The sequence below is a fragment of the Salmo salar genome, chromosome ssa10 (assembly GCF_905237065.1).
Source record: "Salmo salar chromosome ssa10, Ssal_v3.1, whole genome shotgun sequence".
NCBI classification, from domain to species: Eukaryota; Metazoa; Chordata; class Actinopteri; order Salmoniformes; family Salmonidae; genus Salmo; species Salmo salar.
The window spans coordinates 91,402,844-91,427,540 of record NC_059451.1 but is presented as its reverse complement, the minus strand read 5'-3'; the positions used below and the strand labels follow the sequence as shown (position 1 = coordinate 91,427,540).

Below are 24,697 nucleotides of genomic sequence, written 5' to 3'. Positions count from 1 at the left end.
AAAACCCTCTTAGCCCCCCCCTCTCTGAGATAGCTACTGCAGCCCTCATCCTCCACATACACTTGTTCTTCCATTCACTTTCTGTTAAAGGTCCCCAAAGCACACACATCCCTGGGTCGCTCCTCTTTTCAGTTTGCTGTAGCTAGTGACTGGAACGAGCTGCAACAAACACTCAAACTGGACAGTTTTATCTCAATCTCTTCATTCAAAGACTCAATCATGGACAGTTGTGGCTGTTTTGCGTGATGTATTGTTGTCTCTACCTGTATTGTTGTCTCTACTGTCTCTACAGTTGTGGCTGCTTTGTGTGATGTATTGTTGTCTCTACCTTGCCCTTTGAGCTGTTGTTTATGCCTATGTTTTGTGCTGCAACCATGTGTCGCTGCCATGTTTCTGCCATGCTATGTTGTTATCTTAGGTCTCTTTATGCAGTGTTGTGGTGTCCCTCTTGTCATGTGTGTTTTCTCCAATATTTTTATTTCTAATCCCAGCCCCCGTCCCCGCATGAGGCCTTTTGGTAGGCCATCATTGTAAATAAGAATTTGTTCTTAACCTTTTATTTAACTAGGCAAGTAATTTAAATAAAACAAAATAGAGGCACTGCAGATGGTGCTGATGACTGGGAACTCACCCCCAGAGATGAACTGGTCCGTCCAAACCATACATGAATAAGGGCATCTATGTTCGGATAGCCTGTTTTTGTCCTGCCCTTGACTTTGGTGCAGGGCATGTGATGTCCATAGTCTCTTCGTAGCAAAACTCTTCTCAAAAATATGTTTGTCTAGCTGTGTCCAGTTCAGGTGGTATTTGTACAGGCAGACCATCTGGGAGGAAGGTTTTCAGTGTTGCACAGCAGCTGAAACTTGGTTCTGACTGAGTCCGAACGCTCCTTGGCGCCAACAACACCAGACTACAGAGTGTCGAAAGCTGTAAAACAGGAAATAACAAAAAACATTGAAGATATTACAACCTTGCATAACATCAATTCACCTCCCAAGTTTAGATAAGAATAACCTCATACAATGCAATGAAAAATGATATTCACTTGTCCTTCACAGCACCAGCAATCTCGGACAGTGTTCACCCTGGTCTTTCTGAAGCGCTGCTTGATGAGGCTGAAGCACCAGTCGGGGGCAAACTTAGTGTGGCCTGTGATCAGGAAGTGAAGGTCCAGACTGTGGTGGAGCTTGTGCATGGTCCACCAGGCGCAATAGCAGGGCACAAACTTTGTTCTTGTTTTGGCCACTGCAGTTATCACAATTCAGGTCCACGTGTTTCCCCAACTCTGTAGTACGTGAAGAAATGGTGCATGTAGTTGATGACTGCCCTGCTGCCTTTGATTTAAGGCATGTCATCTAGCAATCAAGTGTTGACTTGTGGTATTCCTTCACAGCAGACACCAAACAAGCCACACTGTTAAAATGATGCCGGAGAAGAAGGCAGACTGTTTTACGTGTCCCCAACCGATTAAAAAAAAAAAAAAAAAAACGTTTTAAATATATTTTTTTAACTTATTTTGTACATAATGTTGCCGCTACCATCTCTTATGACAAAAAAAACCCTTCAGAATATCAGGACTGCGATTACTAACCACAGACTGGCAGAATCCTTTTTTTCCTTTGAGTATACTGCTTTCTCGGGACAGGCCCAGATCCCTGTGATTTGTGTGAAGAGGAGGCGGAGAAAAAGGGGCCAGAGGGCGGGCTACCTTCTGAGAATTCGTAGGCGATCGAATAAACCCCGACTTCCTTCCATTCTGCTAGCAAACGTGCAATCTTTGGAGAATAAAATAGATGACCTACCCGGAAGATTAAACTACCAACAGGACATTCAAAACTGTAATATCTTATGCTTTACAGAGTCGTGGCTAAATGACGACACTATCAACATACAGCTGCTGGTTATACCCTGTACCAGCAGGATAGAACAGCGGCGTCTGGTAAGGCAAGGGACGGCGGGCTATGTATTTTTGTAAATAACAGCTGGTGCACGATTTCTAAGGAAGTCTCGAGTTATTGCTCGCACCAGTGACTAGATCAATAGAAAAGTGGTCAGATGAAGCAGATGCTAAGCTACAGGACTGTTTTGCTAGCACAGACTGGAATATGTTCTGGGATTCCTCCGATGGCATTGAGGAGTACACCACATCAGTCATTGGTTTCATCAATAAGTGCATTGACGATGTCGTCCCCACAGTGACCGTACATGCACACCCAACCAGAAGCCATGGATTACTGGCAACATCCGCACTGAGCTAAAGGCTAGAGCTGCCACTTTCAATGAGCGGGACTCTAACCTGGAAGCTTATAAGAAATCCCGCTATGCCCTCCGACGAACCATCAAACAGGCAAAGCGTCAATACAGGACTAAGATTGAATCGTACTACACCGGCTCTGACTCTCGTCGGATGTTTTTTTACATTTTTTTATTTTACCTTTATTTAACCAGGTAGGCCAGTTGAGAACAAGTTCTCATTTACAACTGCAACTTGGCCAAGATGGAGCAAAGCAGTGTGACACAAACAACAATTACACATGGGATAAACAAACGTACACTCAGTAACACAATAGAAAAGTGTATATATAAGTGTGTGCAAATGTAGTAAGATTAGGGAGGTAAGGCAATAAAATAGGCCATAGTGGAGAAATAATGACAATTTAGCAATTAAACATTGGAGTGATAGATGTGCAGATGATGATGTGCAAGTAGGGATACTGGGGTGAAAAAGAGCAAAAATAAATAATTTGGGGATGAGGTAGTTGGATGGGCTATTTACAGATGGGCTATGTACAGGTGCAATGATCGGTAAGCTGCTCTGACAGCTGATGCTTTAAGTTAGTGAGGGAGATATGAGTCTCCAGCTTCAGTGATTTTTTGCAATTTGTTCCAGTCATTGGCAGCAGATAACTGGCTGCTGCAGCCAATGTAGGAGTTGGCTTTGGGGGTGACCAGTGAAATATACCTGCTGGAGCACGTGCTGCTATGGTGACAGGTGAGCTGAGATCAGGCGGGGCTTTCCCTGCAAAGACTTATAGATGACCTGGAGCCAGTGGGTTTGGCGACGAATATGTAGCGAGGGCCAGCCAACGAGAGCATACAGGTTGCAGTGGTGGGTAAGTATATGGGGCTTTAATGACAAAACGGATGGCACTGTGATAGACTACATCCAATTTGCTGAGTAGAGTGTTGAAGGCTATTTTGTAAAGGACATCTCCGAAATCAAGGATCGGTTGGATAGTCAGTTTTACGAGGGTATGTTTGGCAGCATGAGTGTTTAACTTGGCTTTCGAAGAGTTTAGAAAGGCAGGGTAGAATAGATATAGGTCTGTAACAGTTTGGGTTTGGAGTGTCACCCCATTTGAAGAGGGTGATGACCGTGGCAGATTTCCATTCTTTAGGGATCTCGGATGATATGAGAGGTTGACCAGGTTTGTAATAAGGCTTGCAACAATTTCAGCTGATAATTTTAGAGAGGGTCCAGATTTTGTAGCCCAGCTAATATGTAGGGGTCCAGATTTTGCAGCTCTTTCAGAACATCAGCTATCTGGATTTGGGTGAAGGAGAAATGGGGGAGGCTTGGGCAAGTTGCTGTTGGGGGTGTAGAGCTGTTGACCGGGGTAGGGGTAGCCAGGTGGAAAGCATGGCCAGCTGTAGAAAAATGCTTATTGAAATTCTCGATTATCGTAGATTTATCGGTGGTGACAGTGTTTCCTAGCCTCAGTGCAGTGGGCAGCTGGGAGGAGGTGCTCTTATTCTCCAAGGACATTACAGTGGCCCAGAACTTTTTGGAGTTTATGCTACAGGATACAAATTTCTGTTTGGAAAAAGCTAGCCTTTGCTTTCCTAACTGCCTTTGTATATTGGTTCCTAACTTCCCTGTAATGTTGCATATCGCGGGGGCTAATCGATGCTAATGCAGTACGCCACAGGATGTTTTTGTGCTGGTCAAGGGCAGTCAGGTCTGGAGTGAACCACGGGCTATATCTGTTCTTCATTTTTTAAAATGGGGCACACTTATTTAAGATGGTGAGGAAAGCACTTTTAACCTGTTGGGGGTAGGGGGCAGTAATGACACGGCCGGATAAAAAAACGTACCCGATTTAATCTGGTTACTACTCCTGCCCAGTAACTAGAATATGCATATTGGCTTTGGATAGAAAACACCCTAAAGTTTCTAAAACTGTTTGAATGGTGTCTGTGAGTATAACAGAACTCATATGGCAGGTAAAAACCTGAGAGGATTCTGAACAGGAAGTGGCCTGTCTGACAAGTTGTTGTTCATCTTGGCTCTTTTTATTGAAGACTGAGGATCTTTGCTGTAACGTGACACTTCCTACGGCTCCCATAGGCTCTCAGAGCCCGGGAAAAAGCTGAATGATATCGAGGCAGCCCCAGGCTGAAACACATTATCGCTTTTGGCAAGTGGCCGATCAGAGGACAATGGGCTTAGGCGCGTGCCCGAGTCGACCCCATGCTTTATTTTCTTTCGTCTGTTTACCTAAATGCAGATTCCCGGTCGGAATATTATCGCTTTTTTACGAGAAAAATGGCATAAAAATTGATTTTAAACAGCGGTTGACATGCTTCGAAGTACGGTAATGTAATATTTAGATTTTTTTTGTCACGAAATGCGCCATGCTCGTCACCCTTCTTTACCCTTTCGGATAGTGTCTTGAACGCACGAACAAAACGCCGCTGTTTGGATATAACTATGGATTATTTGGGACCAAACCAACATTTGTTATTGAAGTAGAAGTCCTGGGAGTGCATTCTGACGAAGAACACCAAAGGTAACATTTTTCTTATAGTAAATCTGACTTTGGTGAGTGCTAAACTTGCTGGTGTGAACGTTTATCGTGAAGAATTTAGTAAATTTTTAGTAAATTCACCTTGAAGTTTGCTAGTTCTGAATGTCACATGCTAATGTAAAAAGCTGGTTTTTGATATAAATATGAACTTGATTGAACAAAACATGCATGTATTGTATAACATAATGTCCTAGGTGTGTCATCTGATGAAGATCATCAAAGGTTAGTGCTGCATTTAGCTGTCTTCTGGGTTTTTGTGACATTATATGCTAGCTTGAAAAATGGGTGTCTGATTATTTCTGGCTGGGTACTCTGCTGACATAATCTAATGTTTTGCTTTCATTGTAAAGCCTTTTTGAAATCGGACAGTGTGGTTAGATTAACGAGAGTCTTGTCTTTAAAATGGTGTAAAATAGTAATATGTTTGAGAAATTGAAGTAATAGCATTTCTAAGGTATTTGAATAACGTGCCACAGGATTCCACTGGCTGTTACGTTAGTAAGGCCTGCTCGCTGAAGTGTTTTAGGGAGCGTTTGACAGTGATGAGGGGTGGTCGTTTGACCACGGACCCATTACGGACGCAGGCAATGAGGCAGTGATCATTGAGATCCTGGTTGAATACAGCAGAGGTGTATTTAGAGGGCAGGTTGGTCAGGATGATATCTATGAGGGTGCCCGTGTTTACGGATTTAGGGTTATACCTGGTAGGTTCCATGATAATTTGGGTGAGATTGAGGGCATCTATCTTAGATTGTAGGATGGCCGGGGTGTTAAGCATATCCCAGTTTAGGTCACCTAACAGTACGAACTCTGAAGATAGATGGGGGGAACTTAATTCACATATGGTGTCTAGGGTACAGTCGGGGAGCTGAGGGAGATCTATAACAAGCGGCAACAGTGAGATACTTATTTCTGGAAAGGTGATTTTTTTTTTTTTAAAGTAGAAGCTCGAATTGTTTTGGGCACAGACCAAACACAGAGCATGACAGAATTCTGCAGGCTATCTCTGCAGTAGATTGGAACTCCACCCCCTTTGACAGTTCTAGTTTGGCAGATTCAGACACGGCTAGGACATCAGGGTTGGCGGAGGGCTTGCAAACCATTACAGACTACAAAGGGAAGTTCAGCCGAGAGCTGCCCAGTGACATGAGCCTACCAGATGAGCTAAACAACTACTATGCTCGCTTCGAAGCAAATAACACTGAAACATGCATGAGAGCACCAGCTGTTCCGGAAGACTGTATGATCACTCTCTCTGCAGCCGACGCGAGTAAGAACTTTAAACGGGTTAACATTCACAAGGCCGCACAGCCATTTGCATACAAATTCACAGATGATGCGATCTCTATTGGACTCCACACTGCCCTTTCCCACCTGGAAAAAAGGAACACCTACAGTTGAAGTCGGAAGTTTACATACTCGTTTTTCAACCACTCCACAAATTTCTTGTTGACAAACTATAGTTTTGGCAAGTCGTTTAGGACATCTACTTTGTACATGACACAAGTCATTTTTCCAACAATTGTTCACAGACAGATTATTTCACTTATAATTCACTGTATCACAATTCCAGTGGGTCAGAAGTTTACATACACTAAGTTGACTGTGCCTTTAAACAGCTTGGAAAATTCCAGAAAATTATGCCATGGCTTAAGAAGCTTCTGATAGGCTAATTAACATCATTTGAGTCAATTGGAGGTGTACCTGTGGATGTATTTCAAGGCCTACCTTCAAACTCAGTGCCTCTTTGCTTGACATTATGGGAAAATCAGAGGAAATCAGCTAAGACCTCAGGAAAATAAATTGTAGACCTCCATAAGTCTGGTTCATCCTTGGGAGCAATTTCCAAACACCTGAAGGTACCATGTTCATTTGTACAAACTATAGTACGCAAGTATAAACTCCATGGGACCACTCAGCCGTCATACCGCTCAGGAAGGAGACGCGTTCTGTCTCCTAGAGACAACCGTACTTTGGTGCGGAAAGTGCAAATCAATCCCAGAACAACAGCAAAGGACCTTGTGAAGATGCTGGAGGAAACGGGTACAAATGTATCTATATCCACAGTAAAATGAATCCTATATCGACATAAGCTGAGAGGTCGCTCAGCAAGGAAGAAGCCACTGTTTGCAACTGCACATGGGGACAAAGAGCGTACTTTTTGGAGAAATGTCCTCTGGTCTGATGAAACAAAAAAATAACTGGCCATAATGACCATCCTTATGTTTGGAGGAAAAGGGGGAGGCTTGCAAGCCGAAGAACACCATCCCAACCGTGAAGCACGGGGGTGGCAGCAGCATGTTGTGGGGGTGCTTTGCTACAGGAGGGACTGCTGTACTTCACAAAATAGATGGCTTCATGAGGAAGGAAAATTATGTGGATATATTGAAGCAACATCACAAGACATCAGTCATAAAGTTAAAGCTTGGTCGCAAATGAGTCTTCCAAATGGACAATGACCCCAAGCATACTTCCAAAGTTGTGGCAAAATGGCTTAAGGACAACAAAGTCAAGGTATTGGAGTGGCCATCACAAAGCCCTGACCTCAATCCCATAGAAAAGTTGCGTCAGGAGGAATGAGCCAAAATTCACCCAACTATCGTGGGAAGCTTGTGGAAGGCTACCCAAAACGTTTGACCCAAGTTAAACAATTTAAAGGCAATGCTACCAAATACTAATTGAGTGTATGTAAACTTCTGACCCACTGGGAACGTGATGAAAGACATAAAAGCTGAAATAAATCATTCTCTCTACTATTATTCTGACATTTCACATTGTTAAAATAAAGCAGTGATCCTAACTGACCTAAGACAATACAGGGAATTTTTACTAGGATTAAATGTCAGGAATTGTGAAAAACTGAGTTTAAATGTATTTGGCAAAGGTGTATGTAAACTTCCGACTTCAACTGTACATGTCTAAACAAAATACCCCAGATATGCTGTTAGCTAGCTACCTGACGTTAGATGGCTGGTTCGCTAGCTAACATTATGTCACCCCTTTATTTTATGAATGTGAAATGTGAGATTTATAGTATATATTTTTTTATTTTATCACAAAAAATTTGGGGTCAGGTGAACCTGCCAAAACTGAAAGGTATTATTGTACGTCAGAATTGCGACACATGATTGTTTCAAGCCTAAAATGTTAGTCCGTTATCGTAACATGGTGTTTGTATGATCATAGATGAAATTTCACGTTTTACGTTTCAGGTTTCACACATGGCTTTTCTTACGATCCTAACGATACGTGCGTTCAACCTTTTGGCAGCTGTCTGGCTCCATAGATTTTGGCCGACATAAAACATTTTTTTTGCAATGCTTTGTCAACATGTGGCAATACATTGTCTGCTGACATATGCCAGTTGATAAAATTTAAAACAGTCAAATTCTTCACTATGTAGTGTTATGTCAGTCATTAGGAAAAAAACATAATTCACTGGAGCTGTGGATGTACTTTCTATAGATGGGTGTGCTGAGGTTATTGCTCTGACAAAAAGTAAAAATTCTTAATAGATCCTGTTCAGCCATTCTTCCATTGCTAAGGGTTGATTTTTAGGCATTGCATTGTTTTCTAGATGAATCCCTGCTCACACTAAATATCTTGCTGCGTACCTCGTATGCTCGTAGCAAAGCTTATTTTGAGACTGTTACTCATTTGGCACAAAGTTCCAGGTGGCCCATGTGGGTTTGTGTTTTTTCTCCAGCCTTGTATGATTCATTGCAGGCGGATCATGTGGGTTTGTGTTTTTTCTCCAGCCTTGTATGATTCATTGCAGGCGGACCGTGTGGGTTTGTGTTTTTCCTCCAGCCTTGTATGATTCATTGCAGGCGGCCCATGTGTGGGTTTGTGCTTTTCCTCCAGCCTTGTATGATTCATTGCAGGCAGACCATGTGTGGGTTTGTGTTTTTCCTCCAGCCTTGTATGATTCATTGCAGGCGGACCATGTGGGTTTGTGCTTTTCCTCCAGCCTTGTATGATTCATTGCAGGCAGACAATGTGGGTTTGTGCTTTTCCTCCAGCCTTGTATGATTCATCCACTGCCAAGTCCAGTCGGATGCTGCTGAGCCTCAGCCTCTCTGGCTAATGCAGGCTTACATTAGCACACTCCTTGAGCCTGCAGCTACACTCATTTCTTGCAGTGGAGGACGGGGGCTGAGAGGCAGGCCTGCTGTGTGCGTGCACATGACTGCACAGTGCTGAGGGAGAGCGGGGGCTGCGATGCTGTGAGATGAGAGGAGCTGTTAACACAGGAAGCAGTGCAGAGGAAAGGAGAGGAGAGGAGATCCGGGTGAGTGGCAGGAAGGCAGACGGACAGCAGCAGCAGAGGGGCTGGATGCTAGCTCAGCACAGTGCTCTGAGCTCAGCCCTGATTACAAACAGAGCAGACAGGATTGACAGCCCACTAAGCACCTGGCTGTCTCAATCACCATTTGTGGTGAAGTTGACACAGCTGGGCAAGTTGCTATAGAAGTGCTAGCTACACACTGTCTATTTTGATCCTGCTGTCAGATGATGATGTCACCTATCACAAGTGGCAATGCTGGGGAAACAGGTTGGCTGAAGTTGGCTGAAGTGGGCTGCAAAAGTATGTCAGGGGCGGATAAGGACGAGGAACCTGCTTACAGACTCTACTTCTATTCTGTATGTATTTTCTAATCCATCTCTTTCTTTCTCTCTCTTCACTCCCCCACTCGTTCTGCATGCGTCTGTTTGTAAACCTGCTTTTTAAAAGGGTATCGCTTTTAAAACTACACCAAGCTCTTCCCTGTGTGCATGTAGAGGCTGTCTGTGACCGAGTTGCATAACAAGACTGTGTGTATTCTCCATCTTAAATGGAGAAGTGCTGAAATAAACAACCTGCACTGTCTACCATAGTCAAGACCAGGTGGCAGCAGCTGATTAAGTGGATCAGGAGAGCCTTTCCATAAGCCTTGCCTACCTCAGGCTGTACAGCTAGGAGTCAGTCAAGATAGGCTTCCCTTCATGTCAAGAGTCATCTGTGATAAGATGGCTGCCAAGCCCATGAAACGGTGTTAATATTTACTGTCAGCTGGGCGACGCATTTGCTATGATGGTAACATAGCTTGCTATTTGTTCATTTCAGTGGGATTTGGCTACTCTGTTTGATGTGCAGCCTAGGGATGTTGGTGCTTGATCCTATTGTCCTTATGCTTTTCTGGTAAGACAATGAAGCTGGGCATTTCCATCTAAAAGGACCCATGAGAGCACCAACATAGAAGCATGTCAAATTGGATCTTAAATTAAAACGAGGAGTGTAGGCTTGTCCACGAGATGGTTTTTCAATACCATCAATACTGTTGAAACTATTTCTTTGAAGTTTTTCAATAGATTTTTATATTTGTAGCTGCTTTTTAAATAAATACCTGCAGTCAACTTGTACAATACATAAGGAGATAAAGCAGATCACGTTCTTCATTTCACCTGTCACATTGTTTTACATTATGAAGCGTTCGTAGTTCCCCAGAACAGTTGGGCCAGTCACGTGTTTGTTTGTAAATGGCACAACGGGAGAAAGTGGGAGCAAATCATATTTCATTTGTCACATGCGCTGAATACAACAGGTGTAGACCTTACTGCTTACTTACAAGCCCTTAACCAACAATGCAATTTTACGAAAATCGGAGTTAAGAAACTATTTACTAAATAAACTAAAGTTTAAAAAAAAGTTAGACAATATAATAACAATAACAAGGCTATATACAAGGTGTACCGAGTCAATGTGTGGGGCTACAGGTTAGTCAAGCTACTTGAGGTAATATGTACATGTAGGTAGAGGTAAGGTGACTATGCATGGATAATAAACCGCGAGTAGCAGCAGTGTAAAAAAGTGCAAATAGTCCAGGTAGCCATTTGATTAATTGTTCAGCAGTCTTATGGCTTGGGGGTAGAAGCTGCTAAGGAGTCTTTTGGACCTAGACTTTCGCTCTGGTACCGCTTGCCGTGCGGTAGCAGAGAGAACAGTCTAATACTTGGGTGGCTGGTGTCATTGACAATTTTTTGGGGGCCTTCCTCTGACACTGTCTAGTATAGAGGTCCTGTATGGCAGGAAGCTTGATGTACTGGGCCATACGCACTACCTTCTGTAGCGCCTTAGTCAGATGCCGAGCAGTTGCCGTAGCAGGCGGTGATGCAACCGGTCAGGATGCTCTTGATGGTGCAGCTGTAGAACTTTCTGAGCATCTGCAGACCCATGACAAATATTTTCAGTCTCCTGAGGGGGAATAGGCGTTGTCGTGCTCTCTTCATGACAGGCTTGGTGTGTTTGGATCATGATAGTTGACGAGGGTCTTGCTGTCACCTCTGGTCAGCGAAATTCCCTCATCTGTTGGCCATTGTGGCCTTCATCATGGGCCCTTCTCTGATGATAAAAGGCTCATTTTACCATCCTTTCAGAATTTTTTCCCTCTCTTATTGATGTCATCCTTTCTCTTAATTCTCTTAAGGTAAGTATTTCTTATTGCAGCTTAAATAAAAATTCATGGTTTTGTACTTAAGTACTGCCTGTGTTGAGCACAAGGAGCTGTGGGCTTCTGCTATGGTGATGGTGGACCTCTGTGGACAGGTTGCTCAGGTGTGTTTGTGTCATGCAGGAAGCCACAGAAGCAGATAACAACAGCCAGCCTCGCTGTCCTGTAGTATTTGGCCTGGCCTTGGCCTGCTGGACACCTCAGACATTTTGGGCATCAGCAGATTGAATCTGAAATGCATAAAGAACAAAGATTGCAACCGTGTTTGTTGTCATTTACTGGACATGTGGACTTTTGGAGTACTTAGCATAGCAATCTAGAGCCACTACCTGTTCCAGGTGCTGGACACGCCCCTGGTAACCTCACGGGAAGTGGTCCAGTGCACACAATAGGTGTCCTACCCATCGGGTTCTGCCAATTCTGGTGGGCACCAGTGGTGTGTGCCCAAGAGCCTGGAAGCTGTTTACCAGGTTTGCCCTGTTCAGTGGACAGGTGTGGTAGAAGGTGTAGAGTGCACTGAGGAGGTCTTCTAGTTTCTGAAACATCACGTTGGACCGGATGGCATCAGAAAAGGTCATTTCAAGGCAGTGTGCCATATAGTGGATGCCGATTTGATGTAGGCCCTGTCCCCCTTCAGCCGGCTGACCACACCATTCTTGGCTCCGGTCATCACAGCAGCTCCATCTGTTCCCAGAGCGACCAACTTGCTCACACACTCATCACACACTCCCTCCATGATGGCACTGATGGCGTTGCTTATGTGTGCCGCGTCTGCCTTCTCCACCGACTTGATGCCAAAAAACTTTGACTCGATCTTGCCCGTGTGACAGATTCTGACAAACTAACTCCTTCTCTTTCACAGAACTGTCTGTGGAGCCATCTGACATGATGGAGAGAAATGTTGTGTTTTTCAGATTCTCTCTGTTGTTTCCCTCCACCTCTGCAATATGGTGCATAAACTCTTTGGCCTGCTTCTCATTTCTATATGTTGAGCCCACAGCGATTCCTTTTTCTTTTTTCATCCAAAATCAAACATCAAATTAATTGAAATATACAATCAGGTTATCCAATATAGCTGCCACTTGATTGTGCTAAATTTGCCTTCTACCCTTTGTTTACTTAAAGATCAACACTATAAGGCTGGTAAAGTAAATTGTGTCACAATGCTTTAAAATGTAAACCGCATCTGGAGACAAACATTAAAATAGAACATTACAGAGCCATAGGAAAGCATGGAGATCCATGTCAGCATCATTAGGCCTATCATTTTATTGTATTTATACACTATTTTGAGGAGAACCCAAGCTTATCAAGAGCTGAGAAATAACCGACTACTGGACCACGTCTGTTAAATGGACTTAAGAAAACTAGCTACAAAAGTAATAGTCTAGCTACAAGAGTAACAACATTTTCACTTACTCGCACATCCACTGGAAGTCAGAAAGTGGTCTCAACTTCATGCCATTGGCAAGTACAGTCCTAAACAGTATCTTCGTGCTGTTCTGCTCTGACATTGCCATTAGCACAGTCACAGAGGGTGTCAAGAGGAGAGGCTCCGATTGAGCCCGGGACACAGACACGTAGGCAATGTGACACTTTCTGTGTTCATGGTCACGAATGTTCTCCAGCTTCATCGTTTTATTTTCGATGACATGAGTTGTTTCTTCTTTTATCTTTAGCATACTGGTAACACAGAACAACTCCACCACAGCCTCAGCATCATACTGTAGCCAGCCTCTTCAAACTCCTTTCTCTCCAAACCTCCATTTCTCACAAAACATTTTTTTTTATGTGATTCGTCCTCCTTTTCGTCGGTGGGTTTTTGTTTCAAAGGTTGGCTTACTCCAGGTAAATGCTGCCACATAAGAGCTATTTAATAAACGGAAGCTAGCAGCAGACCCGTGGCAAGTGAGCGATGTCGAGTAGCTGGTGTCCCGTACGGTAAACAGTGCCGTGAAACTAGGCGCACTAGAGACTGTCTGTGGCTGGCAAACATGAATAATTTCCTCCGAGCCATCATGTCAAATATTTTATTACTTTACTATTTTGGTACAAACGTTTACCCGCCCGTGTGTCGGATAGCCTTCTGAGATTTACTCACCAAATGGAAAATCTATCCCCATTTGACGCTTGGCAGGTGTTAATTTCGAACCCTGACGTTAACACTAAAAGCTTATTACCTAAAATGGATCAATTGAAAGTGTGGGTTCACACCTCCAATCCAGATGTGTTGGTCATTACTGAGACATGGTTGAATACTGATGTTAACCTTTCTGGTTATAACCTTTTTTGGCAAAACGGATCTTCCAAAGGTGGGGGAGTGGCAGTCTTGACCATGGATCACCTTCAGTGCTCGGTTGTCTCTACCAAGTCTGTCCCCAAACAATTTGATTTGCTCCTTTTAAGCATTCAACTTTCAAATAACTCTTTGTTGTCTGTTGCTGGGTGCTATTGTCCTCCATCAGCACCGGCCTGTACCCTACCTGCTCTAAGTTCTCTCCTGGCCCCTTACTCTGCCTGAATTTGTCCTGCTAGGTGACCTAAACTGGGACATGCTTAAACCACCTGACCAAGTCCTAAAGCAATGTGGCTCCCTAAATCTTTTTCAGATGATTAACAATCCCACAAGGTATGACTCCAAACACCCAGAAAAGGCTACTCTCCTTGATGTTATCCTCACAAATAATCCTGATAGGTATCAGTCTGGTGTTTTCTGTAATGACCTTAGCGATCACTGTTTTACAGCCTGTGTTCGTAATGGGTGCTCAGTGAAACGACCTGTCCTGATTTGTCATATACGCTTGCTAAAACACTTTAATGAGCAAGCCTTCCTTCATGAACTGACCTCTGTAAAATGGTATAGAATCAGCTTGATCCCCTCTGTCGAAGACGCTTAGACCTTTTTTAATATTTTCAGTGGTATTAACAAACACGCCCCCATAAATGAGAATTAAAAACAGGTTCAGTCCCCGGTTCCACTGTGATCTGGCAGAGTTACTCCACCTCAAGAATAGCATTTGGCGAAAGGCTCGGCACACGCATACTCAGGCTGATGAGAAATAAGTGCACCCAGGCTATCCGGAAGGCCAAAGTTAGTTACTTTAAGGAGCAGTTCTCTCTCTGTGGGTCCTAACCCGAAGAAGTTCTGGAAAACTGTTAAAGACCTGGAGGATGAACCCTCCTCACAGCTGCCCATGTCCCTTAATGTTGTGGTTGTTACTGACAAGAAGCACATGGCTGAGCTCTTTAATCACCACTTCATTAAGTCAGGATTCCTATTTGACTCAGCCATGCCTCCTTGCCTGTCCAACATTTCCTCATCTCCCACTCCTTCTAATGCGACTATCCCTGATGCTTCTCCCTCTTTTTATTCTTCCCCGCTACAAAGTTTCTCCCTGCAGGCAGTCACTGAGTATGAGGTGCTAAAAGGAGCTCCTTAAACTTGAACCCCCCAAAAAAACATCTGGGTCAGATGGTTTAGACCGTTCTTTAAGGTTGCTGCCCCTATCATCGCCAAGCCTATCTCCAACCTTTTATAACCTCTCTCTCCTTTCTGGGGAGGTTCCCACTGCTTGGAAGGCAACCACGGTTCGTCCTTTATTTACAGTGGGAGATCAGGCTGATCCTAACTGTTATAGGCCAATTTCTATTTTGCCCTGTTTATCAAAAGTTTTGGAAAAACTTGTCAATAATCAACTGGCTGGCTTTCTTGATGTCTATAGTATTCTCTCAGGTATGCAATCTGGTTTCCGCTCAGGTTATGGATGTGTCACTGCAACCTTAAAGGTCCTCAATGATGTCACCATTGCCCTTGATTCTAAGCAATATTGTGCTGGTATTTTTATTGACTTGGCCAAAGCTTTTAATATGGTAGACCATTACATTCTTGTGGGCCGGCTAAGGAGTATTGGTGTCTGTGAGGGGTCTTTGCCCTGGTTTGCTTACTACCTCCAAAGAGTGCAGTGTATAAAGTCAGAACATCTGCGGTCTCAGCTACTGCCTGTTACCAAGGGAGTACCCCAAGGCTTGATCCTAGGCCCACGCTCTTCTCAATTTACAAAAACAACAAAGCTCTGGCAGTAGGAAGCTCTTGCATCCATTTACGTATATAAAGTGGATTTGGCTATTTCAGCCACACCCGCTGACGGGTGTATAAAATCAAGCACAAAGCCATGCTATCTCAATAGACAAATATTGGCAGTAGAATGGCCTTACTGAAGAGCTCAGTGACTTTCAACGTGGCATCATCATAGGATGCCACCTTTCCAACAAGTCAGTTCGTCAAATTTCTGCCCTGCTAGAGGTGCCCCGGTCAACTGTTGGTGCTGTTGTTGTGAAGTGGAAATGTCTAGGAGCAACAACGGCTCAGCCGCAAAGTGGTAGGCCACACAAGCTCACAGAATGGGACCGCTGAAGTGCATGAAAATCGTCTGTCTGCCGTTGCAACACTCACTACCAAGTTCCAAACTGCCTCTGGAAGCAACGTCAGCACAACTGTTCATCGGGAGCTTCATGAATTGAGTTTCCATGGCCGAGCAGCAGCACACAAGCCTAAGATCACCATGCGCAATGCCAAGCATTGGCTGGAGTGGTGTAAAGCTCACCGCCATTGGACTCTGGAGCAGTGGAAACTCGTTCTTTGAAGTAATGAATCACGCTTCAACATATGGCAGTTCGACTGACAAATCTGAATTTGGCGGATGCCAGGACAAGTGCCCCAATGCATAATGAAAAGTTTGGTGGAGGGATAATGGTCTGGGGCAATTTTTTCATGATTTGGGCTAGGCCCCTTAGTTTCATTGAAGGGAAATCTCTACGCTACAGCATACAATTATATTGTTGACCATTCTGTGCTTCCAACTTTGTGCCAACGGTTTGGGGGAAGGCCCTTTTCCATTTTAGCATGACAATGCCCCCGTGCACAAAGTGATATCCATACAGAAATGGTTTGTTGAGATCAGTGTGGCACAACTTGACTGGCCTGGACAGAGCCCTGACCTCAACCCCATTGAACACCTTTGGGATGAATTGGAATGCCGACTGCGACCCAGGCCTAATCGCCCAACATCCGTTCTCGACCTCACTAATGCTCTTGTGGCTGAATGGACATAGGTCCCCGCAGCAAAGTTCCAACATCTAGTGGAAAGCCTTCCCAGAAGAGTGGAGGCTGTTATAGCAGAAAGGGGGGGACCCACTCCATATTAATGCCCATAATTTTGGAATGAGATATTCGAGCAGTTGTCCACATACTTTTGGAGAAGTAGTATATGAAATATATATGAATATGAGCTGGATTGCAGGTCTTTTCAATTAGTTTATATTAGTTTGCGCTCGTTAGCATATTTAGCGAGCAGGCTCCATTCGCTATTACTTGTGCTAAAAAGATGATAATTTTTAAGTGCCAAAAAAACGTGGAATAAGTAAAGGCTGTGATATTTTTTCCCCTAATTGTTAAGAGTCAGAACATTTGGAATAAGCAAGGCTTCGATTTTTGGTAAAACAGATGGAAAAGGGGTCTTAAGACTTTCTGGTAGATGTTGTCTAAGGTATTAGAAATACATAAAAACACGATAATGTTGACGTAAAGACCCTTGCCAACTAATAAACACTTACTTGGTTTTGGATAAATGATTTGTCTTCTGTAAACATTGCCTTATGCCTTGTGGGGTTTTAGTAACAAAATTACACCTTTAAGATATTGATGGAGGATAATGAAAGATCACTGAAGTAAATTTATGAATAATTAAGTTATTAAAACGCAATTCTGTTATGAAAATCGGTAACAGAATTACTGCAATTGAATTAGCTACAATGGGAAATAATAGTTACAAACCAGAGTTGGGTCAACTGCTACTGTCCTCCCTTCCACTGGCATACTGTTATGTTCAGCTAAAAAAAGTCCCCCTCTTTTTGTCATATAGTGGTTAAATCAAGACTGTTTTCAGTCTGGACAACCCCCTCACTCTCTGCCACTCTCTCCAGTTAATGTCACTTCTCCTGGGTCTTACTGAAACCTACCATGACACCTACACCCTACCCTCTTTCCATTTACTGTAACACGCATCCTCACCCACTGAGCACCGACCAACACCAGACATCAATGGACGTTGAAAAGTAGTTCAAATTTACCCTGTCGGACCAAATCTGAACCAATCATAGACGTTTGTTTCACAAGTTTGGACAGCACAGAACATTATGTACTGTACTAAACATTTCTACTTCACTGTACCGTGCTGTGCTGTGCAAACTTCTGAAACATAGACGTGATTGTTTCAGATTTTGTCTGGTCCGGACCAAACAAATGTTGTCTTGTTTAGGGGCGGAGCTTATTACAATAATAGCCAGTGTGTAGAATAATACGCAAAGAAGGATATTTCATATTTCTACATTTGTGTAGCTTTTCAAGATACATCACCATGAAGAGAATGACATTCATGTCCTTAATTATGCGTTTCTGTATAGTACAGATCTGGTGCCCATGATGTAATTCAGTTACTGGATGTAAATCCACTTCACCTTTGGCTCAATAATGTGATCACATATAAAAAAAACTAAAGGAGATTTTCCCCTAATTCGGTTACCAAACTTTGATCTACACAGTTCTTCCAGTAAATGTGTTTTTGTGAAATTTGCTGTGTAAAGTGTTCCAAGTCGTCCTTCTGCATTGAGATGTATAGTTTGTTAAACTTTGATTTCAATGGTTTTAGTTTAGTTTGGCATACACTTTAAAGTGAGTAATCTGAGTCAAAGCGTTATTCTTTTACTGTGGAATTGCCCAGTTTATATGTAAAAAAAAGAAAAAATGTTTTTGTTACTCACTTTAGGTAGGTCAGTTGTGTATATTCCCGGAGGACATGAAATAGTAGCAGACCAGGACACTGCTTGCTGTTTATGCATGTTTAAAACCTAGTGAGCCATATCAGCATGTATTCTGTCAGCATACTAGGATACTGTAGTGTGGGAGGTTCACACTGAAGAGATGGCATGGGCTTAATTAAAAGATAGAAGTACCACTGTATTGTCAGACACTTCATATAGTAGATATAAACGGTAGTGTTCTAATTAGTTATTTTGAACAGTGTCGTGGAAATAATGGTCTTGTTGTAGTCTTTGTGAATGGTAGTGTCTGTCAGTGACAGTTGAGACTCAAGAACAATTTGTCCCATGATATGACCTTGAGTCTGGTTCAAGCCACATTTTTAATAACCATGTCCAAATTAATGTACCAATTTCTATAGTCTAATTGTGTTACCAGTAGATTTGACTTTGTTATCCACCAGGAGATAATTTAGTGTTTTAACATAAAATATAATGTCGTTGTAAGTCAACTCTTCTTTTATTTGGAAAATATAAAATGCATGGAATGAAGTGAACAACTATCCAGTATGATATTACCATGACAATAACCATACTTCTATCCACAGTTTTTATGTGAGTAAATTCATACCGTATAAAGAAAAATCATGACAGCTGTAATGAAAACAGGATGTTTCGGTACAATTTTATAAATGCCAACAGATAATTTGTTTGTTCGACATGGTGGGATCTTTGTGTTGGTAAAATGAATTATGCAACAATTGGAAAAGGCGGTGGAAACGCCTTTATGGGCAAATATTGATATAATAACCATCATATTGAAGTAAACTTGGAGTCATGCGATGACATGGTTTGTGTGTGGTCCATATCCCATTACGACTTGGGAAACAATGCAATTTATTAGGCTACAGATGCATATGAAATAAGTTATGATGAATTTCACAGGGTGGTGAAAGTGCACAGTGATCTTGATGCTACTTTACAATAAATATCGAGAGTCTGATTCTGGTGACATGATGATCGATGCTTGACTGCCGTTTTGACAAATAAAATATTCTCACTCTTATCCATAATAATCTCATGTAGACTAACCTAGCAGCACAGCCTACCAACACTATCTGCAGCACAGCCTACCAACACGTGCCAAGACCAGAGTAAGCACATTTGCTATTTAATGCAACAGTTTGTGACAAAACTATCGGTTTATTTATTAGCATCCCCATTAGCCGACCGAGACAGCATTGTGCCGGCATATATCTAGGGAAGGGTACCAAAAAATGTCTGCAGCGTTGAAGGTTCCCAAGAACACAGTGGCCTCCATCCATTCTTAAATGGAAGAAGTTAGATACCACCAAGAGTCTTCCTAGAGCTGGCTGCCCGGGCAAACCGTTCAGTCGGGGGAGAAGGGCCTTGGTCAAGGAGGTCACCAATAACGCAATGGTCACTCTGACAGAGCTCTAGAGTTCCTCTGTGGAGATGGGAGAACCTTCCAGAAGGACAACCATCTCTGCAGCACTCCACCAATCAGGACATTATGGTAGAGTGACCAGGCGGAAGCCACTCCTCAGTAAAAGGCACATGACAGCCCTCTTAGAGTTTGCCAAAAGGCACCTAAAGACTCTGACCATGAGAAACAAGATTCTCTGGTCTGACTGAACTTTTTGATCTGAATGCCAAGCGTCACATATGGAGGAAACCTGGCACCATCCCTACGGTGAAGCATGGTGGTGGCAGCATCATGCTGTGGGGATGTTTTTCAGCGGCAGGGACTGGGTGACTAGTCAGGATCGAGGGAAAGATGAACAGCGCAAAGTACAGAGATCCTTGATGAAAACCTGCTTCAGAGCGCTCAGGACCTCAAACTGGGGTGAAGGTTCACCTTCCAACAGGACAACGACCCAAAGCACACAGCCAAGAGACTGAATGTCCTTGAGTGGTCCAGCCAGAGCCCGGACTTGAACCCGATCGAACACAATCTGGAGAGACCTGAAAAATAGCTGTGCAACGCAACGACGCTCCCAATCCAACCTGACGGAGCTTGACAGGATCTGCAGAGAAGAATGGCAGAAACTCCCCAAATACAGGTGTACCAAGCTTGTAGCGTCATACCCAAGAAGACTCGAGGCTGTAATCTCTGCCAACGGTGCTTCAACAAAGTACTGAGTAAAGGGTCTGAATACTTATGTAAATGTAATATTTCAGTTATTAGTACATTTGCAAGGATTTCTAAACCTGCTTTTGCTTTGTTATTATGGGGTATTTTGTGTCGATTGATTGGGGGGGGGCAATTTAATCTATTTTAGAATAAGGCTGTGATGTAACAATGTGGAAAAAGTCAAGGGTTCTGAATACTTTCCGAATGCACTGTATACATCGAGAACAGGATTATCTATTTGGATGCTAATTGAATTGGCGTGAAAAAGACTGCGAGTGAGTGCTCTTGCGTGCACTGATTTTAAAGCAACAATATTTGAGTAATGGGCTGTTTTTAAAACTCTGCAGCTGCAATTAAAAAAAATAATTAAATCTTGGTCTGACCTTAGTCGCTGTCACGAGCCGGCTTCCACCCTGTTACTCATCCCTGCACCTTAGAGGCTACTGCATAGACATTGAACACTGGTCACTTTAATAATGTTTACATACTGTTTAACCCATTTCATATGTATATACTGTATTCTAGTCAAGTCCATCCTATTCAACTATTGCTTTACATGTACAGCTCTATCCTATGTATTCTTCAGATATACTATGTATTCTATCCCCATACTGTCCATAATGTCTGATGCAGAAGTCAATCACTGGCCGCGGGCAGTGTTTGGTATACTAACACACGCACACACACTCATCGCCCCCTCCCTGCTACATTAACTTGTATCGACTTCGCTATCTTAGTACATACATTACAAACTTTATTCTTACCTCCGGTTAGTAACAGTTTGTTATGGTATAAAGAATATACAGAAAAGCATTCATGTTTAAGTTAAGCAACATTTATTGTACTTATCAATGTTATGGATGAGCGTGCTGTTTGTTTGGTTCTGTTCCTCTTCTCCGTCTCTGTAGCTTCCGCGTATGCTGGGATAAGGACCAGAGCTATGGCAATCGAGCTGGCTTTGTAGTGCCAGTCCCGAATGGCTTGTTCATGTGAATGGGCATATTGGAAGACACCATGTCAGTAGTGATGGGATTTTGTAAATGTGTTATATTGTATCATGAGAAACGGATTACAAAGTTGCAATGTATATAATTCACAATGTTTAGCTGAGTGTAAAATGTAGGCTTTGATGATGGTAATTGCTTCATTAATTAGTGCTTGGTATGTTCTGATGGGAGGGGCTTCCCCTACAAAAGGAGCACCTCTCTCAGTTCAAAGGGGTGACCATTTTGGATTGAGCTGTTGATGGGGCAGCATTGTTTTTAGCTGTCCCATAATGTATACTTTTGATGGCAGTACTGTTGTTTCTCTTCCGGATTCACTTTGTAAATAAACACCCTTGCACAGAAGTACTTTTGCGGCTCCGCCATCTTTTTATTTGATAGAGGTTAGGTTTTTCAGTTTAGTCCTCTGGCCTACTCTACGCGACAGTCTATACATCCCATTATATTTATCTATATTTCCTCTCTCCCCCCCCCCCCCGGTCAAAAGTTGTAGAACACCTGCTCGTTCAAGGGTTTTTCTTTATTTGTACTATTTCCTACATGGTAGAATAAGAGTGGAGACATCAAAACTATGAAATAACATATGTAACCAAAAAAGTTTTAAACAAATCTAAATATATTTCATATTCTTCAAATAGCCACAAAATTTCAAGAACTTTGAAAGTTTCTTAAAGTGTAGTCGCAAAAACGATCAAGCGCTATGATGAAACTGGCTCTCATGAGGACCGTCACAGGAATGGAAGACCCAGTTTCCTCTGCTGCAGAGGATAAGTTCATTAGAGTTACCAGCCTCAGAAATTGCAGCGCAAATAAATGCTTCAGAGTTCAAGTAACCAACACATCTCATCAACTGTTCAGAGGCCTTCATGGTCAAAATGCTGCAAAGAAACCACTAATAAAGGACACCAAAAAGAAGAGACATGCTTGGGCCAAGAAAAACGAGCAATGGGCATTAGACCGGTGGAAATTTGTCCAAATTGGAGATTTTTTGTTCCAACCGCCGTGTCTTTGAGTTACGGTGTGGGTGAACGGATGCTATCCGCATGTGTATTTCCCACCGTAAAGCACGGAGGAGGTGTTATGGTGTGTGGGTGCTTTGCTGGTGACACTGATATATTTAGGATTCAAGGCATACTTAACCAGCTTGGCTACTACAGCATTCTGCAGCGGTACGCCATCCCTTCTGGTTTGGGCTTAGTGGGACTATCATTTCTTTTTCAACAGGACAATGACCCAACACACCTGGAGGCTGTGTAAGGGCTATTTTACCAAGAAGGAGAGTGATGGAGTGCTGCATCAGATGACATGGCCTCCACAATATCCCGACCTCAACCAAGTTTGGGATGAGTCGGACTGCAGAGTGAAGGAAAAGCAGCCAACAAGTGCACAGAAAATGTGGGTACTCCTTCAAGACTGTTGGAAAAGCATTCCAGGTGAAGTTGGTTGAGAGAATGCCCAGAGTGTGCAAAGCTGTCAAGGTAAAGGGTGGCTATTTGAAGAATTTCAAATATAAAATATGTTGTTTAACACTTTTTTGGATTACTACATGATTCCATGTGTTTTTTCATAGTTTTGATGTCTTCACTATTATTCTACAATGTAGAAAAAAGTTTAAAAAATAAAGAAAACCCTTGAATTAGTAGGTGTTCTAAAACTTTTGACTGGTAGTATGTATGTATTAGAGGTTGACCGATTTTTTTGTATATTTTATTTTTTGTATTATATTTTATTTTTTTAATTTTTTTTATTTGTATTTTTTTTATTTTATTAGGGCCGATTTTCAAGTTTTCATAACAATTGGTAATGGCATTTTTGGAAGCCGATTACATTGCACTCCACGAGGAGACTGCGTGGCAGGCTGACCACCTGTTACGCGAGTGCAGCAAGGAGCCAAGTTAAGGTGCTAGCTAGCATTAAACGTATCTTATAAAAAGCTAGCGTTAAACTTATAAAAAACTATCAATCTTAACATAATCACTAGTTAGCTGCACATGGTTGATGATATTACTAGTTTAACTAGCTTGTCCTGCATTGCAAATAATCAATGCGGTGCCTGTTCATTTATCATCGAATCATAGCCTACTTTGCCAAACGGGTGATGATTTTAACAAGCGGATTCGTGAAAAAAAAGCACTGTCGTTGCACCAATGTACCTAACCATAAACATCAATGCCTTTCTAAAAATCAATACACAAGTATATACACTGCTCAAAAAAATAAAGGGAACACTTAAACAATACAATGTAACTCCAAGTCAATCACACTTCTGTGAAATCAAACTGTCCACTTAGGAAGCAACACTGATTGACAATACATTTCACATGCTGTTGTGCAAATGGAATAGACAACAGGTGGAAATTATAGGCAATTAGCAAGACACCCCCAATAATGGAGTGGTTCTGCAGGTGGGGACCACAGACCACTTCTCAGTTCCTATGCTTCCTGGCTGATGTTTTGGTCAATTTTCAATGCTGGCGGTGCTTTCACTCTAGTGGTAGCATGAGACGGAGTCTACAACCCACACAAATGGCTCAGGTAGTGCAGCTCATCCAGGATGGCACATCAATGCGAACTGTGGCAAGAAGGTTTGCTGTGTCTGTCAGCGTAGTGTCCAGAGCATGGAGGCGCTACCAGGAGACAGGCCAGTACATCAGGAGATGTGGAGGAGGCCGTAGGAGGGCAACAACCCAGCAGCAGGACCGCTACCTCCGCCTTTGTGCAAGTAGGAGCAGGAGAAGCACTGCCAGAGCCCTGCAAAATGACCTCCAGCAGGCCACAAATGTGTCTGCTCAAACGGTCAGAAACAGACTCCATGAGGGTGGTATGAGGGCCCGACGTCCACAGGTGGGGTTTGTGCTTACAGCCCAACACCGTGCAGGACGTTTGGCATTTGCCAGAGAACACCAAGATTGGCAAATTCGCCACTGGCGCCCTGTGCTCTTCACAGATGAAAGCAGGTTCACACTGAGCACGTGACAGACGTGACAGAGTCTGGAGACGCCGTGGAGAACGTTCTGCTGCCTGCAACATCCTCCAGCATGACCGGTTTGGCGGTGGGTCAGTCATGGTGTGGGGTGGCATTTCTTTGGGGGGCCGCACAGCCCTCCATGTGCTCGCCAGAGGTAGCCTGACTGCCATTAGGTACCGAGATGAGATCCTCAGACCCCTTGTGAGACCATATGCTGGTGCGGTTGGCCCTGGGTTCCTCCTAATGCAAGACAATGCTAGACCTCATGTGGCTGGAGTGTGTCAGCAGTTCCTGCAAGAGGAAGGCATTGATGCTATGGACTGGCCCGCCCGTTCCCCAGACCTGAAACCAATTGAGCACATCTGGGACATCATGTCTCGCTCCATCCACCAACGCCACGTTGCACCACAGACTGTCCAGGAGTTGGCGGATGCTTTAGTCCAGGTCTGGGAGGA

General features: G+C 43.2%; 1 protein-coding gene across 6 annotated transcripts in view; it reads left to right on the top strand.

The window, feature by feature from the left end:
* Positions 1-24,697, top strand: part of LOC106561156 (S phase cyclin A-associated protein in the endoplasmic reticulum) — a 140,549-nt gene that overhangs the window by 9,308 nt on the left and 106,544 nt on the right. Inside the window, exon 1 of one of the 6 annotated variants that reach the window (XM_045688218.1) lies at positions 8,789-9,452. The exons of the other annotated variants lie outside the window; for them this stretch is intronic. Within the exon in view, the coding sequence (XP_045544174.1) occupies positions 9,321-9,452 (132 nt within the window). The 5' untranslated portion in view covers positions 8,789-9,320. Of the gene's footprint in view, positions 1-8,788; positions 9,453-24,697 lie in introns of those variants that run through there. 6 annotated transcript variants of the gene reach the window in all.